Source organism: Pongo pygmaeus, chromosome 18 (assembly GCF_028885625.2).
Source record: "Pongo pygmaeus isolate AG05252 chromosome 18, NHGRI_mPonPyg2-v2.0_pri, whole genome shotgun sequence".
Taxonomy (NCBI): domain Eukaryota; kingdom Metazoa; phylum Chordata; class Mammalia; order Primates; family Hominidae; genus Pongo; species Pongo pygmaeus.
The window spans coordinates 2,928,104-2,943,788 of NC_072391.2; the positions used below are offsets into that span (position 1 = coordinate 2,928,104).

The following is a 15,685-nucleotide window of genomic DNA, read 5'->3' on the forward strand; positions in this document are numbered from 1 at the left end:
TACAGCTGACAGAACAGCCCCCTTCTCCCTGGTTGGAGCCTGGCCCAGGAACAAGTCCCACATGTGAACCATGCTGGGTGGGGGGACCTCGCTACCTCCTCCCCACCAGCATCACCTGTCTCTAGGGGCTGCAGAGACCCAGGCCTGGCTGTCTCCTCAAGGGAATCCCACATGTACCAGTTGTACTGGGCCCACATGGCCAGCTACACGCCCATCCTAGACTCCTGGGCAGATGGCTCTGGCTCCTTTTTCACCTCTCCCATGGAACAGCCCTTTGCAGAGCTCTCTCTACCTCCCTAAGAGCACCGGTGGGGACCATCTGACCTCCACGACAAATGTCATTATATCAGGGACTGCCTTAGATGCAGGCTGTGAAGACTGGTTACTCCTTCCTCAAATCATGAGCCCTTGACGGGACTTTCTTCTATGCCTGGGACCTCCTAACTCTTCTCCACTTTGCATCCGAAGCAAGCATTTAAAAGCACATGCTTAAATACATGACTTCCCTCCGTGGCAGGCTCCTTTGGTTGCTAAGCCAGCCCCTATTTCAACTCTTCTCTTTGCTTCCTCCACCTGGAAGAGCTAAATGCTCATTGTCTCCTGCATGGACACGTGCCTATGGGACTAAGTGTTGGCCGATGAGATGGGTGGTTTCTTAGCAAGACTGTTTTTCCCTGATTAAAGGGACATATTCAGCTGTCGTCATCCTTTCTCTCCTTCCTCCTTCTTCTAGTCCTGAATGCACACGCAATGCCCAGACTTCAGCAGCCATTTATGATACACTAATGACAGTGAACCACGATTCAACAGCAATGGGTGTGATGGTGAGGTCAAGATGCTGTCCTAGCACTACACAGCCTGCCTCCTTCCAGGCTTCTTGTTGTTTTTTGTTTGTTTGTTTGTTTTTGAGATGGAGTTTCATTCTTGTTGCCCAGGCTGGAGTGCAATGGTGCGATCTCAGCTCACTGCAACATCCACCTCCTGGGTTCAAGTGATTCTCCTGCCTCAGCCTCCTGAGTAGCTGGGATTACAGGCACATGCCACCATGTCCGGCTAATTTTTGTATTTTTAGTAGAGACGGGGTTTCATCATATTGGTCAGGCTGGTCTTGAACTCCTGATCTCAGGTGATCCACCTGTCTTAGCCTCCCCAAGTGCTGGGATTGCAGGCGTGAACCACCATGCCGGCCTTTGTTTTGTTTTTTGAGATGGAGTTTTGCTCTTGTTGCCCAGGCTGGAGTGCAACGGCGAGATCTAGGCTCACTACAACCTCTGCCTCCTGGGTTCAAGCAATTCTCCTGCTTCAGCCTCCTGAGTAGCTGGGATTACAGGCATGTGCCACCACACCTATAAAAATTTTTTTTTTTGTATTTTTAGTAGAGATGGGGTTTCCCCATGTTGACCAGGCTGGTCTTGAACTCCTGACCTCCGGTGATCCACCCACCTCGGCCTCCCAAAGTGCTAGGAGTACAGGCGTGAGCCACTGCACCCAGTCCCAGGCTTCTTATTTGCTTTAAACCATGATTGGTTGGATTTTCTTTTACTTGCAGCTAAACGCATTCCTAACTGATACATCTACTCCAAACCTTCTATTTTATAATAGTTTTATATTTGCAGAAAAGTTTTTATTTTTTTACAGAAAACTCTTTGTTTTCATGGACACGGGATGTTAGATTTCATCAGCACAATTGAATCCCATATAAATTACCCAAATTATGAAGGCCTTGAGCTCCCAACTAGCCACAAGAATTTTGGACCCTCAAAGGGTCCCCCAGTTAGTTTCAGGTTTCCCCAGCTTTTTATTGTTGTTGTTAGAGACAGGGTCTTCCTCTGTGGCCCAGGCTGGAGTCCAGTGGTGTGATCATGGCTCACTGCAGCCTGGCAAAATAGTAGGTGTTAGTAAATGTTTCATGAGTTAATGGTAATAAGTATCATCTGTTTCATCAGTTTGGTGGACAATGTGGATATCTCTCTTTTTTTCTTTTCTTTTTTCTTTTTTTGAGGCAGAGTCTCACTCTGTTACCCAGGCTGGAGTGCAGTGGTGGCATCTCAGCTTACTGCAACCTCTGCCTCCCAGGTTCAAGTGATTCTCCTGCCTCAGCCTCCCAAGTAGTTGGGATTACAGGCACCCACCACCACACCTGGCTCATTTTTGTATTTTTAATAGAGATGGGGTTTTGCCATGTTGGCCAGGCTGGTCTCAAACTCGTGACCTCAAGTGACCTGCCCACCTTGTCCTCCCAAAGTGCTGGGATTACAGGCATGAGCCACCGTGCCCAGCCCTCTTGTTTTTCTAACTAATTACTCAAGCACCACATTATCTTATTAGCAGAGATCCTTTCTTTCTTGAGACCATCCCACTAAATCCATGGAGTATCCAAGAATTCTAGAGGTTTACATGGGTCAAAGCGTCCAGTCCTATGAGAACTGGAAAATTCTATTATTCCTTCAATTCAGTTCTGTTGCTTTGGTCAACATCAAGTGGTGGTGCTGATAGACACTGGTCTCCCTAGTCCTACAGACCCTCCCATTGTTCCATGGGGAAGCCTTTGCTCAACTGGCCCCCTACCCTGATGACTTACATATGAGATCTGAGGTCAAAGGTCTTCAAGGTCATACTCACAGGCCCAGCCATCATTTCACAGAGCACAGTGCCCGTGTGGCCAGGGCTTCTGGCCTCAGCCACAAGCTGCACATGAACAGATGCTTGGGCTGAGCCTGCGTATGTGAGCCCACAGCTTGTACCACTTGCTGCACGATAGTCAATCAGTTGAGAAACAAGGTGTTGGGGTAAAGAAGGCAAGTTTATTTCAGAAACTCAGCAAACCAAGAAGATGGTGGACTAATGTCCCAAAGAACCGCCTTAAGTTAATAGAATTTCAGGCTCCTTTTATGTTAGGGGAAGGAGGAGGGTTGAAATAAGAGGTGACCCACAATCACAGACATCTGGGCAGCAGTAGGAGGTGGGCATTGTGAAACTTCTTTGTCCTTGGTCAGGTCACAAGGCTCCTATAAATCTTTAGCATAACATTGTTCCTTGTGTGTACACACTCCTTATTTCCTTAGGGATAAGTTTGGAGAAGGGATTATCATGCTTGCTTTAAACTATAAACCAAATTCCTCCCATAGTTAGTTCAGCCTACACACAGAGATAAGCAAAAGCAGTTAACCTAAAAAGATATCACCTGGTGGGAGGGTGGTTAGGCGTGTGAACCCAAAAGTATCTGAGACAGATTTCAATCAATTTAGAAAGTTTATTGTGCCATGGTTAAGGGTTTACCTGTGACACAGCCTCGGGAGGTCCTGACAACATGTACTCAAGGTGGTTGGGGTACAGCCTGCTTTTATACATTTTAGGGAGACATAATGCATCTCATAATACCTGAGCCCTTGAAGGGACTTTCTTCTATGCCCGGGACCTCCTAACTCTTGAGACATGTAAGATTGACACTGGCTCAATCTGGAAGGGTAGGACAACTGGAAGGTGGGGTCTTCCATGTCATAGGTAGATTTAAACATTTTCTGATTGGCAATTGGTTGAAAGAGTTATTATGAATAGAAAGAAATGTCTGGGGCTGGGCATGGTGGCTCACGCCTGTAATCCCAGCACTTGGGGGGGCCAAGGCAGGTGGATCACCTGAGGTCAGGAGTTCAAGACCAGCCTGGGCAACATGGTGAAACCCCCATCTCTACTAAAAATACAAAAGTTAGCTGGGCATGGTGGCAGGTGCCTGTGGTCCCAGCTACTCGGGAGGCTGAGGCAGGAGAATTGCTTGAACCCGGGAGGTGGAGGTTGCAGTGAGCCGAGGGTGTGCCACTGTACTCCAGCCTGGGTGACAGAGTGAAACTCCATCTCAAAAAACAAAACAAAGCAAACAAACAAACAAAACAAACAAAAGAAAACAAAATGAAAAAGGAATTTCTGGATTATGATAAGGGGTGTGGAGACCAAGGTTTTATCATGCAGATGAAGCCTCCAGGTAGCAGGTTTCAGAGAGAATAGACTGTAAATGTTTCTTATCAGACTTAAGGTTTGTATTGATGTTAATGCTAGTCCACTTTTATGAATTCCAAAAGGAAGGAGGGTATAATGAGGCGTGTCCAGCCCCTCTTCCCATCACGGCCTGAGCTAGTTTTTCAGGTTAACTTTGGAATGCCCTTGGCCCAAAGCAGGGGTCCATTCAGATGGTTGGAGGGCCTTAGTATTTTATTTTTGATTTACAGGAGCAAAATGGAGCTGGGCACACTAAGCCTCCCTTTCACACCACTCAAGGAAGAATTGTCTTTGCAGTCCTTGGGGTTACTTTTTGCTAATGGGTGCCGTTGGGACTATTCCAGTTAATAAGAGAAATTCTAATAATATCAAACCTCACTAAACTCTGCTTTTGTGACTGGTTTCCTAACTCTAGCTTATTCAGCTACTTAATGCTTTATTTACTATTCGTTTTACTCCCATTTCTTGTTTTTCTCCTGTTGGTGGATTTTGCATTCCATCCTTTCAGCTGCTTTACATTTCCCACATACGAATTACATCTTTCAAATTCCTGTTCCGCAATGATATGGGCTATAGGAAGTGCTGCAGAGATGTATCTGTGTTGGTATTGTTTGTCGCCTAACTTGTGTATCATGACATGTAGCCAAGAGACACTTGGTTTAATCTGCATACCAGGAAGTTGTGGCTGTTTCACTGAGGACCGCATACAGGCTTAATGACAGTTCCTTTTAGACCTGCTCGTTGCCCTATGCAAACTTACTCATGCCATCTCTTAGATTTGCATATCAAGGGGTCTTGAGAAGGTCATTTCAGGCTTAACCTGTCCACCAACAAAATATTCCATCACATCTCCCCACAACAATGGTGCTCACTAGCCTAATGTTAGCAGAAGTAAAAGGGACTGCTCAAGAAATTCCAATTAATAAACACCCCTGTCCAGGGACACACATCTCTGCTTGTAAATCTAGAGGAAGCTGGCATTATCATAAAGCTGACCTTACTTACCTCCCTTCCAGTACAAAATGAACACCTGCCAGTTTCAGGTGCATTAATTTATATTTCACCATAACTGGGCGACACAGAGACTGGCTATTTTCACTCTGGATTTTTGAGACCAATTAAATATTTTTTTTTTCTGTATATATCTCTAAAAGATAGGGGCATGAAAAAGACCTACAATATCATTATCAAGCTAAACAAAAGTAACAACAATTCATTAACAACATCAAATATAATTAATGTTCATATTTCCTATTCCCAGCTCATTTTATGTTTTCCAGTGTGTGCGTTTGAATCAGAATATAAATTGTTAAAGGATGATGTGCTAAAAAGATAAAATCATGACTCATACAAATATAAAGTTAACACATGTCAATTTTTTACTTTTAGAGAGACAGGGTCTGCTATATATACCAGGGTGGTTTTGAACTCCTGGCCTCAAGCTATCATCCCACCTTCTCAGCCTCCCAAAGTTCTGGGATTACAGACAAAAGCCACTGCACCCAGCCTGTGTTTTTATTTAACTCAATTAATGACAGAATCAGTGAGATGTTACAACTGGTTCAAAGGAAAATTCAGAGTAGAAACGTATTTAACACATCAGCAATGTGGAATTTAACTTGCTTAAATAGATGTACAAGAACAATCTGCATTCCTATCAGTTATCTACAACTTACAGAGTCTTAAAATAGCTCAAAGGGAGGGAGCCCCATAGAATCAGAAAACCTGGAAGAGTATGAGAGACAACCCCATTGAATTTACTTATTGTGGGTCCACTTTAAAGTCTTTCACAATTTTCCCTTACAAAATAAACTTTATTCATTGCAGTTGATTGCTATACGTCTTAAGTTTCTTTTATTCTAGAGATGCCCCCTCCATCTCTTTTTTTTTCTTTGTCACTGTCCAATAACTGATCATTTGTCCTTGAATCTCACCATCCGGATTTGCTTGTTGTGCCCCCATGCTGTCTCTAACATATTCCTCTGTTTCTGTGTTTCCTTCTGGATTCCCAGTCCAGATTTGTGGACTCTTCAGGCTCTCCCTGTTCTGGGCTCTGTTCCTATGTCCCACACCCCAGATCTGCAGTCTTGGGCAAATTCAGGCACTCCTTGCCTCACCTGGGCGGCTGACTGCAGCAGACTGCGTCTCTGTTCCCCTCCCAAGTCTGTGGATCCCAGGCTCTACTGTGTTAAAGTCAGAGGGCTGACACTCCGGCCTTGGTGGTTGTGAGGAAGCTACTAGTCCACCCCTCATACCATGGGACCACTACCAGCGAGGATGTTGCCCTGATGCAGCTGGACTCCCCCTTGCAGGCCTCTGATTTTTCCAGAAAACTGTGTCAGGGGGTACACACTAGTTGACTGTCTCCTAGTGATGGAAGCAGCTGTTGAGGATTATTCCCTAGACCAATTAGTCCATTAGATTGCAACATGGTGATATTCCTGTTCCATTTATTAGCAGAAATTCCTCCATAAAGAGAAACCTTTCATCATCTATTTATTTTTGTTGCCTTTCATTCTATTTTTAAAAATGTTTATGTTTTTTGCATCTAATTATCCTCAAAATAATGAACTATTTCCTTAGCATACTCCAAAAATGATAAAGGTCTTTTTTGTAATATTATGAACTCATGGATTTCTTTCTCTCTTTCTTTCTTTTTTTTGAGATGGAGTCTCATTCTGTCACCCAGGCTGGAGTGTAGTGACGCGATCTCGGCTCACTGCAGCCTCTGCCTCTGGGTTAACGTGATTCTCCTGCCTCAGCCTCCTGAGTAGCTGGGATCACAGGTGCCACCACCACGCCCAGCTAATTTTTGTATTTTTAGTATAGACGGGGTGTCGCCATGTTGGCCAGGCTGGTCTCGAACTCCTGACCTCAGGTGATCCGTCCGCATAGGCCTCTCACAGTGCTGGGATCACAGGCGTGAGCCACCGCACCCGGCCTTATTTCATGTATTTAAATCACTCCAAGTTATTGCCCATAGTGATGCTCCAAGTGTCCCATCGTCAGTGGGAACGTCTTTTGGTTGGCTCCTGAGAGGGACCACTCATTTTCCAGACCCTCTAGGACCTGAGGCCAGGCTGAGACGATGCTCACAGGACTCGCATACTGACTGGAACCGCGCCCGATCGCACAGGAAGTCCGCCGGAAACCCTCTTGGAGCCCACCGGAAGTTTAGCGAACCACCCTCAACTTCCGGAAGAGCGCAGGAAGTTTGCCAGAAAACCGCCGGAAACGGACAGAAAGGAGTCCCTGCGACCGCGTAGCCTCCTGCAGCGCCCCCTGTTGGCAGAGTCGTAGTGAGGCCGAGATGAGGTCCGCGACGTGGCTGCGTGAGCATCGCGGCTGCCTGTGGATGGGTGGGCGTGGGGCTGAGAGGAGACGACAGTGGGGAGCTTCCTCAGCGATCCTGGGCTTCTCGGGTCAGGCCGACTTCAGTCCGGGCTGGAGGCCATGCACAACACCAAGCGTATGGCGGGGTCCTCAGCTGCCTCGGGACTGGCTCCGCCTCTGCTCCTGGTCCTGGGATGGGGGCCAAAGGTTTTGGGCAGTGGCAGCAGCAGGAGGAAGTAGCACCCGGAAAACCTGTCTCCTGAGTCGACCCTTCCTGTCTGGGGGGCTGAACCCTGGCTGTCTTTGTTCCCATAGCAACGAATAGGGCTCCCCTAGGTTCCAGCCCCTTAGATACGGTGTGCCCCAGGAGGGCTCTGAAGGAGCTACAGGTCCTTGTGGTGCGAAGGGAGGCGGGAGGTGGGCTGGGGCAGCCTGGCTGGCCTGTGTGGAGACATCACACTTCCTGGTTGAGGACAGGGTGAAGAGGGTTGGTCCCCACCTCTGCCTTGAGCAGAGCTTCCAGTGGGTGAAGCAGTGGGGGTCTCCTGCCTGCGGGAAGGATGGGTGGGGCTTCCACATCGCAGCCCAGTAGGGTGGACTGACCGGTCTTCTGACCTCTGGCTCCTTGGAGGGGCTTGAGGTGGGCCCTGGCATCCCCAGCCTCCTCTAAACCACCTCCCTGGAACATGCGGGACGGGAGCCCAAGCGGCATCTGAGGAGGGCGGGTTTTGCCAGGCACAGAGGGCTCCAGCGTGATTGCCACTGTTTAATGACCTGCCACCCCCGCCCCCGCAACCTCTGGTGCCGTCCAAGGACTCTGACCCCAGTGCAGTGTCTGTAGGGAAGAGGAGCCATGGGGCTTCGGGCAGGCCCCATCCTGCTTCTGCTGCTGTGGCTGCTGCCAGGTGAGGGATGCGCCTCTGTCTTCTCCTCCCTCCCACCCCCTGCCAGCCTGTGTGCTCCCCTTTGCTGTCTTGCTTTCCAGGGGCCCATGGGGATGTGCTGCCTTCAGGTACCGTGGACATCTCATCCCTGCACTCAACCAGCCCCTACTCCTGGCCAGGGAGGACTGGCCCCAGGGGACATGCAGAGGCCCTTGGCCCTGGGAGCCTCATCCCTGGACATCAAGGGCAGAGGGATGTCAGGAGGTGTTAGGGTAAAGAGTGAGACCGGGAGGGAGGGGCTTTCTGAGAGGGAAGAAAGCTGAGGTCTGCCACCCGCCCATCCCTCTGCAGAATGCGGCCACTCCAAGGAGGCTGGGAGGATTGTGGGAGGCCAAGACACCCAGGAAGGACGCTGGCCGTGGCAGGTTGGCCTGTGGTTGACCTCAGTGGGGCACGTATGTGGGGGCTCCCTCATCCACCCACGCTGGGTGCTCACGGCCGCCCACTGCTTCCTGAGGTGAGTGGCGCTGGGTGGGGGTGTTCCTCACCCCTCCCCTCGGCGGCTGCCTGCAGTGGGCCGTGTTTCCGTTCCGCTCCCAGGTCTAAGGATCCCAGGCTCTACCATGTTAAAGTCGGAGGGCTGACACCCTCCCTTTCAGAGCCCCACTCGGCCTTGGTGGCTGTGAGGAGGCTCCTGGTCCACTCCTCATACCATGGGACCACCACCAGCGGGGACATTGCCCTGATGGAGCTGGACTCCCCCTTGCAGGCCTCCCAGTTCAGCCCCATCTGCCTCCCAGGACCTCAGACCCCCCTCGCCATTGGGACCGTGTGCTGGGTAACGGGCTGGGGGTCCACCCAGGAGAGAGGTAAGAGGAATATGCACTCACCAGCCCCTACTCCTAGTCAGGGAGGACCAGCCCAGGGACCACGCGGAGCCAGCCTGAGTGGTCTCCACAGACCTTGGTCCACGTGTTTATCTTCTTTCCCCTCCCACCCCACCCTGAAGCTGGGAACACTTGGGGCCAGGACCCATGCTGTCCAGACTGTGGGACTCCCCTTGGCCAAGGTGACCACCATATTGAATTTTGGGGATCTTGAGCCAGTGTCCAGGATTGTGCCCATGTTGGGATGAATAAGCCAAGGCTAAGAGGTCATGAGATTAGCCAGGGTCATGGGACAGGATCTGGGCTTGAGCCCTGCTCCCTGACCCCACTGCCTCCTGGTTTGGGAGTTGAGAAGAGCAGGGTGGGTAGGCAGAGAAGAGGTAGGAGGTGCAGGCTGCTACCATCACAGGTGAGAGGGAGGAGGCTCACCAGATGGGGACGAGGCTTGAGGTGGGCTCAGGCTGGCCCCCCCATCACATCCAGCCCTGGCGAGTGTCCTTCAGGAGGTGGCTGTGCCCCTCCTGGACTCGAACATGTGTGAGCTGATGTACCACCTAGGAGAGCCCAGCCTGGCTGGCCAGCGCCTCATCCAGGACGACATGCTCTGTGCTGGCTCTGTCCAGGGCAAGAAAGACTCCTGCCAGGTGACTGCAGCTCCTGGTCACCCCGTCCAGTTGTGTGGGCTCTTTAGGCTCACCCTGTCCTGGACTCTCTCCCCATGTCCCACACCTCAGGGTCTCCAGAGGGACCAGAGTCCTTGCCTAGCTCCTTGGCCTCAGCAGCAGATTCTCGAAGGCACTTGGGGCCCAGGTATCTCCCTCAATGGACACCTCATGGGGTCCTCCCTCTCTCTCCCCCAGGGTGACTCCGGGGGGCCGCTGGTCTGCCCCATCAATGATACGTGGATCCAGGCCGGCATTGTGAGCTGGGGATTCGGCTGTGCCCGGCCTTTCCGGCCTGGTGTCTACACCCAGGTGCTGAGCTACACAGACTGGATTCAGAGAACCCTGGCTGAATCTCACTCAGGCATGTCTGGGGACCGCCCAGGTGCCCCCGGGTCCCACTCAGGCACCTCCAGATCCCACCTAGTGCTGCCGCTTGAGCTGTTGACCGTATGCTTGCTTGGGTCCCTGTGAACCACGAGCCATGGAGTCTGGGATCCCCCTTCTGGTAGGATTGATGGAATGTAATAATAAAAACTGTAAGTTTTTTTAACGTGTATTTTATGTCTGCTTTTCTAGTAATTTGTTTTTATTGTTCTTTACAAAAACATCTGGCTGTGTTAGGTTGGGAGAGCATGGTGCCTGCCCCGGGCAGTGTCTGCGGGACATCTTCATCGTTAGGGTCACGGTGTCCAGACTTGCTCAGGACAGTCTTGGACGATGTCTATCCTGTGTAGTTAGATAGGATCCCCGTCCCTCTCAAAAGTGTCCCAAAAGTGGGAGGAAGAGTTATATAGTCACCGTGACTCAGCCAGTGCAAGAGCTGGAGCTCCTTGAAGCCCACAGATTTTCAGTCTCAGGCATCCTTGTGTGGTTGCCATGGCCACCAGGTGTCCAATAATAGGCCTTGTTCTCCCAGCTCCGGCCCACGGAGTGTCCATACCCTTCCCCACCACCCTGCCCGCTGCTGACTGCAGCCAGTGGGGGCCCTGGGGGCTGTCCCAGGCATGAGCAGGGCCCTGGGGGCTGTCCCAGGCATGAGCAGGGTCCTTGGGCGCTGTCCCAGGCATGAGCAGGGCCCTGGGGGCTGTCCCAGGCATGAGCAGGGTCCTTGGGCGCTGTCCCAGGCATGAGCAGGGCCCTGGGGGCTGTCCCAGGCATGAGCAGGGCCCTGGGGGCTGTCCCAGGCATGAGCAGGGTCCTTGGGGGCTGTCCCAGGCATGAGCAGGGTCCTTGGGCGCTGTCCCAGGCATGAACAGGGACTTTGAGGCCATCGCCAGTGTGGTGGGCAGCGCCCTCTGCCTGTGTCTTAGAAGCATGGCCAGAGCAGTGCCTGGCAGTGCCAGCTCCACACTTGCAGGGAGGGATCCATTTGGAAGTTCGCATCTGGTGTCAGTTTCCCTGTGAGACAAGGTGGTTGGGCTTTCACTCCAGTTTGGCGCCAGGTCTGGGGGAAGGACCGTCTGCTTGGGTGGGGCACAGTCAGGCCAGCCTTTGTCCCGGTGCCACTAGCCTGCCCTGGAGGTGGCTGTCGGGAGCACCCCATGGAGGAGAGGGGCTTTGAGGTCGCAGGTGAGTGGGCAGTGGAGCCGTCACCCCGACACCTCAGCCCTCCCAGGGGGCACCCTCAGCTGGGTGGCCTCTTAGAAAATTTAGGTTGTTTTGCTGCCCTAGAAGACTGGATGCTCTAGAATCATCTCTCATTTTGCTGTGGGCCCGCCTTCATAGGGTCCTGTTCTCCCGCGACCGCCTCGCCTTCTTCCAACCCCTCTGCCTTCATCCCAGGATGGACGGTGTCCTGGAGGGACTCATTGGATCCGCCAGGAGCTCAGCGTCCTGGGTGGAGATTTCTGGCCTCTCAGCTTCCCTGTTTTGTCTCACAACTTTCTCTAGCTAATCACTTTCATGCATCAGTTTGCTAATGGATTCTCTGGCTCTTCACTCATAAATAACTCCTTCCAGAAATCTAGTGAGGAGGCAAAGTGAAGGATTAAAACAAAATCCTCACTTCTGGATTTCTGCTTTAATGTTAGAGTTGGCAGAGTCCTCCCTCACACAGGCCTGAAGCACCAAGGATGTCTCAGAAGCACTCAGCCTTCCTCCTTACGTATCAGCCCCTTCAGTTTCTCTCTCCTTTTTTCTTTTGTGACAGGGTCTTGCTCTGTTGCCCAGGCTGGAGTGCAGTGGCTCAATCTCAGCTCATTGCAGCCTCGACCTCCTGGGCTTAAGCGACCCTCCCACCTCAGCCTACCTGGGAGTACACGTGCACACCAGCACGCTCGGCTAATTTTTGTATTTTTAGTAGAGACAGGGTTTCACCATGTTGTCCAGGCTGGTCTTGAACTCCTGACCTCAAGTGATCCGCCTGCCCCAGCCTCCCAAAGTGCTGGGATGATAGGCGTGAGCCACCGTGCCCAGCGACCCCCCAGTCTCTTCCCCAGATGACCTTGATGAGGGCTGCTGTGCCATCAGCCCTGTGCCAGGACCCACTCCCATCCAGGAGGCCCCTGTCCAGTCTGTGTGCCTGTGTGTGGATGTGTCTGTGTGTGGGTGTGTATTTATGTGTGTTTGTGTGTATTTGCCTGTGTGGATAGGTGTGGGTGTGTTTTTATGTGCGTGTGTGTGTATGTATGTGTGTGTGTATTTGTGTATGTGCGTCTCCGTGTATGTGTCTCTGTGGGGTAGGTGTGTGTATGTGTGTGTGTGTGGGTGTGAGTGTGTGTGTCTGTGTGGGTATTTGTCTGTGTATGGGTGTGTATTTGCATATACGTATGTGTGTATGTGTGTGTTTCTGTGGTGGGTGTTTGTGAGTGTGTCTCTGTGGGTGGGTGTGTATTTGTGTGTGTGTCTCTGTGTGGGTATTTGTGTGTGGGGTGGGTGTGTATTTGCGTGTATGTGAATGGGTGTGTATTTGTGTGTGTGTGTCTGGGTGGGCGTGTATTTGTGTGTGTATGTATGGGTGAGTATGTGTGTGTGTGCGTGTCTCTGGGCGGGTGTGTATTTGTTGGAGGGGGTGGGTGTGTACTTGCGTGTATGTGAATGGGTATTTGTGTGTGAGTGTGTCTCTGTGTGGATGGGTGTGTATATGAGTGTGTATGTGTCAGTGGGTGTGTATTTGTGTCTCTGTGTGAGTGGGTATTTGTGTGTGTGTGTGGGTATTTGTGTGTGCTTGTCTGTGTGTATGTGTGTATGGGTATGTATTTGTGTGTGTCCCTGGGCGGGTGTGTATTTGTGTGCGTGTGTGTCTGCGTGTGTATTTTGTGTGTTTGCTTGAATGGGTGTGTGTGTGGGGTCCTCAGAACCCCCCACATTTCCTGGCAGTGGACAGCACAGACGCTCCTCGACCCCCCCGGGCAGGGGAAGCCTGCTGAGCCTCTTTTCTCTCCAAGGCATCCGACTTCTGCCAACGGTGAGTTCGAAGGAAGGGGCCTCAGCCAAACAGCAAAAACCACAGAAGGATTTTCCGTGTCTGACCTGGACTGTGGTGTACACACAGCCCTCTTTGTCGTCTCTTTCTCTGGCCCCTCCCACAGGTGCTGTTTGTAGAGGACTTAGGAGACTGGTGCTTCTGCTTGTGAAGCCCCTCCTGCCTGGGGCTTGTTGGAAGGACACAGAGGGTTCTCCTGGTGCCTAGGCCGGGGGCCGGGGGGTGGGTGCGGGTCCAAGGGGGCGGCAGGGGCAGACGTGAGTCCAGGTGGCATTCAAGGTGCTCCACTTCCTCCAGCAGCTCCTCTTAGGTCCCAGCTGCCTGGCCCACTCTGACTGCACGGCAGCCAGCACCAAGTGTCTCTCAGTGGGACCCCCAGCTTGCTACTTGGCCTGTCTGTGGGCCCAGTGGCCTGCAGGAGGCCTTGGGACTAGTGACACTGTTTAGAGACAGGTCGGGGTGGGAGCTGCACAGTTCAGTGTCATGTCGGAGGAAACAATTCAAACGCCCCTGCAAGACTGAGCCGGTCCAGGGATGAGGAAGTGGCCACAATGGACGCAGGTGTTCCAGAAGACTGACAGGCTGACTTCTGTCCAAAGGCCAGAGCCGCCCGGGATTGGGGAATGTTCGGCCAGGGATGAGAAGCAGGAGTAGAGGCAGGGACCCAGCGTAGGACGTTCAGTTCCTTCCTCACCCTGGAGCCCAGGGTGCAGGTCTGGCACGCGCCTTGTCTCTGAACTTGTAGTGAGTCGATGAAAAGGAATTCTCAGGATTACAGCAGGCTCTGCCAGCAGCACTGTGTGCATGTGGACCTCAGAGTTCCAGGACAAGAAAATCACATGTTGTGGCGCCTGAAGTATTTGGGCACTTGGGACGCAGGGACTCTCAGGAAAGAACTTCCCCCCACAATGGTGGGACTGGGCCAACACCTGAGCAGGAAGTGGCAGGAGGACTGTGGGATTGGGGTTTGAATTCCATGACTCACTCGCTCAGCCTGGGCTTCCTTGTCTGTAAAAATATGAGATTAACACCCACCCGAAGGGTGTTTGTGATGATTAAATGAGACAGTCCTTGTGTAAGCACTCACCATTGCACCTGGTCCAAAATTGGATCGTGATGAATGCTAGTGTCTTTTCTTTCCTTTCCTTTCCTTTTTTTTTCTTTTCCTTTCTTTCTTTTTCTTTTTTCTTTTTCTGAGAAAAAGTTTCACTCCTGTTTCTTAGGCTGGAGTGCAATGGCACGACCTCAGCTCACTGCAGTCTCTACCTCCTGGGCTCAAGTGATTCTCCTGTTTTAATCTCCCAAGTAGCTGGGACTACAGGCCCACGCCACCGCGCCTGGTTATGTGTTTTTGTAGATTGTAGAGGCAGGGTCTCGCTGTGTTGCTTTGGCTGGTCTTGAACTCCTGGGCTCAAGTGATCATCCTTCTCGACCTCCCAAAGTGCTGGGATTACAGGTGTAAGCCACTGTGCCTGGTCCCGCTAGTGTGTTTTCTGTCCATCTATCCCCTCACCCACCCACCCACTTATCCATCCATCCACTCACCCATTTGTCCATCCATCCACCCACCCACCCATCTACTGACTCATAAATTCATCCATCCATCCATTCATCTACCCACTCACCCACCCACCTAACCACCTACTCATCCACCCACCCATCCATCCATCCATCCACCTATCCATCCATTATTCCACCCACTCACCCACCCATCTAACCATCTACCGACCTATCCATCCATTTACTGACTCACCCATCCATTCATCCATCCACCCATCCATCCACCCACCCATCAACCCATCCATCCATCCATCCATTCATCCACTCATCCATCCATCCATCCATCCATCCATCCATCCATCCATCCATCCATCCATCCCCTCATCCCAGAAAAAAAAAGATCCAAATCACAGAAGACTTACTAGCACTCCAGTAATACTGGCACACATACTCAAAACACTTCAGCAGAAACTGGTTTCCACAAGCAGCGCTTGGGACCCAGTTCTTTTCTTTTCTTTTCTTTCCTTTTCTTTTCTTTTCTTTCTTTCTTTCTTTTTTTGAGACAGAGTCTTACTCTGTCACCCAGGCTGGAGTGCAGTAGTGCAATCTCGGCTCACTGCAACCTCCACCTCTCGGGTTCAAGTGATTCTGCTGCCTCAGCCTCCTGAGTAGCTGGGATTACGGGCGCACACCATCATGCCCAGCTAATTTTTGTATTTTTAGTGGAGACAGGGTTTCACCATGTTGGTCAGGCTGGTCTCCAACTCCTGACCTCAGGTGATCTGCTCACCTTGGCCTCCCAAACTCTTGGGATTACAGGTGTGAGCCACCTGCACCTGGCCAGGACTCAGTTTCTTTCATCACAAAATTTCTCATTCCTATGTAAACCTCATTGCATTCTACCCATCTCCCAGCCCTCTCGATCCTCAGCTTCAAACACAGTCCTCTGGAAGCACTGAGGTCTAGTTTGTTTTGTCTCTTTTTGTGCCTTTCAAGTTG

General features: G+C 51.4%; 1 protein-coding gene across 9 annotated transcripts; it reads left to right on the top strand.

The window, feature by feature from the left end:
* The first annotated feature begins 5,356 nt into the window (after positions 1-5,356).
* LOC129015875 (serine protease 30-like) lies at positions 5,357-10,322 on the top strand. Of its 9 annotated transcripts, none has more exons than XM_054454561.2 (7): positions 5,357-7,325; positions 8,062-8,231; positions 8,312-8,338; positions 8,562-8,727; positions 8,811-9,079; positions 9,581-9,741; positions 9,958-10,322. In XM_054454561.2, the coding sequence occupies exons 2-7, from the start codon at positions 8,180-8,182 to the stop codon at positions 10,231-10,233; spliced, it is 951 nt and encodes a 316-aa protein (XP_054310536.1). In that variant the 5' UTR covers positions 5,357-7,325; positions 8,062-8,179; the 3' UTR covers positions 10,234-10,322. The 9 variants fall into 9 exon arrangements, with proteins under 9 accessions (XP_054310536.1, XP_054310533.1, XP_054310531.1 ...); XM_054454558.2 differs by having other exon boundaries at positions 8,068-8,231; XM_054454556.2 differs by having other exon boundaries at positions 5,357-7,724; positions 8,068-8,231; positions 9,958-10,319.
* Positions 10,323-15,685: the final 5,363 nt, after the last annotated feature.

Bases quoted from the DNA above. Each gene is read 5' to 3' on its own strand.
- LOC129015875 (XM_054454561.2), top strand. From the start codon at position 8,180: ATGGGGCTTCGGGCAGGCCCCATCCTGCTTCTGCTGCTGTGGCTGCTG. The intron at 8,232-8,311 runs GTGAGGGATGCG...CTTGCTTTCCAG, and splicing joins GCTGCTGTGGCTGCTGCCAG to GGGCCCATGGGGATGTGCTG. The intron at 9,080-9,580 runs GTAAGAGGAATA...CATCACATCCAG, and splicing joins GGGGTCCACCCAGGAGAGAG to CCCTGGCGAGTGTCCTTCAG.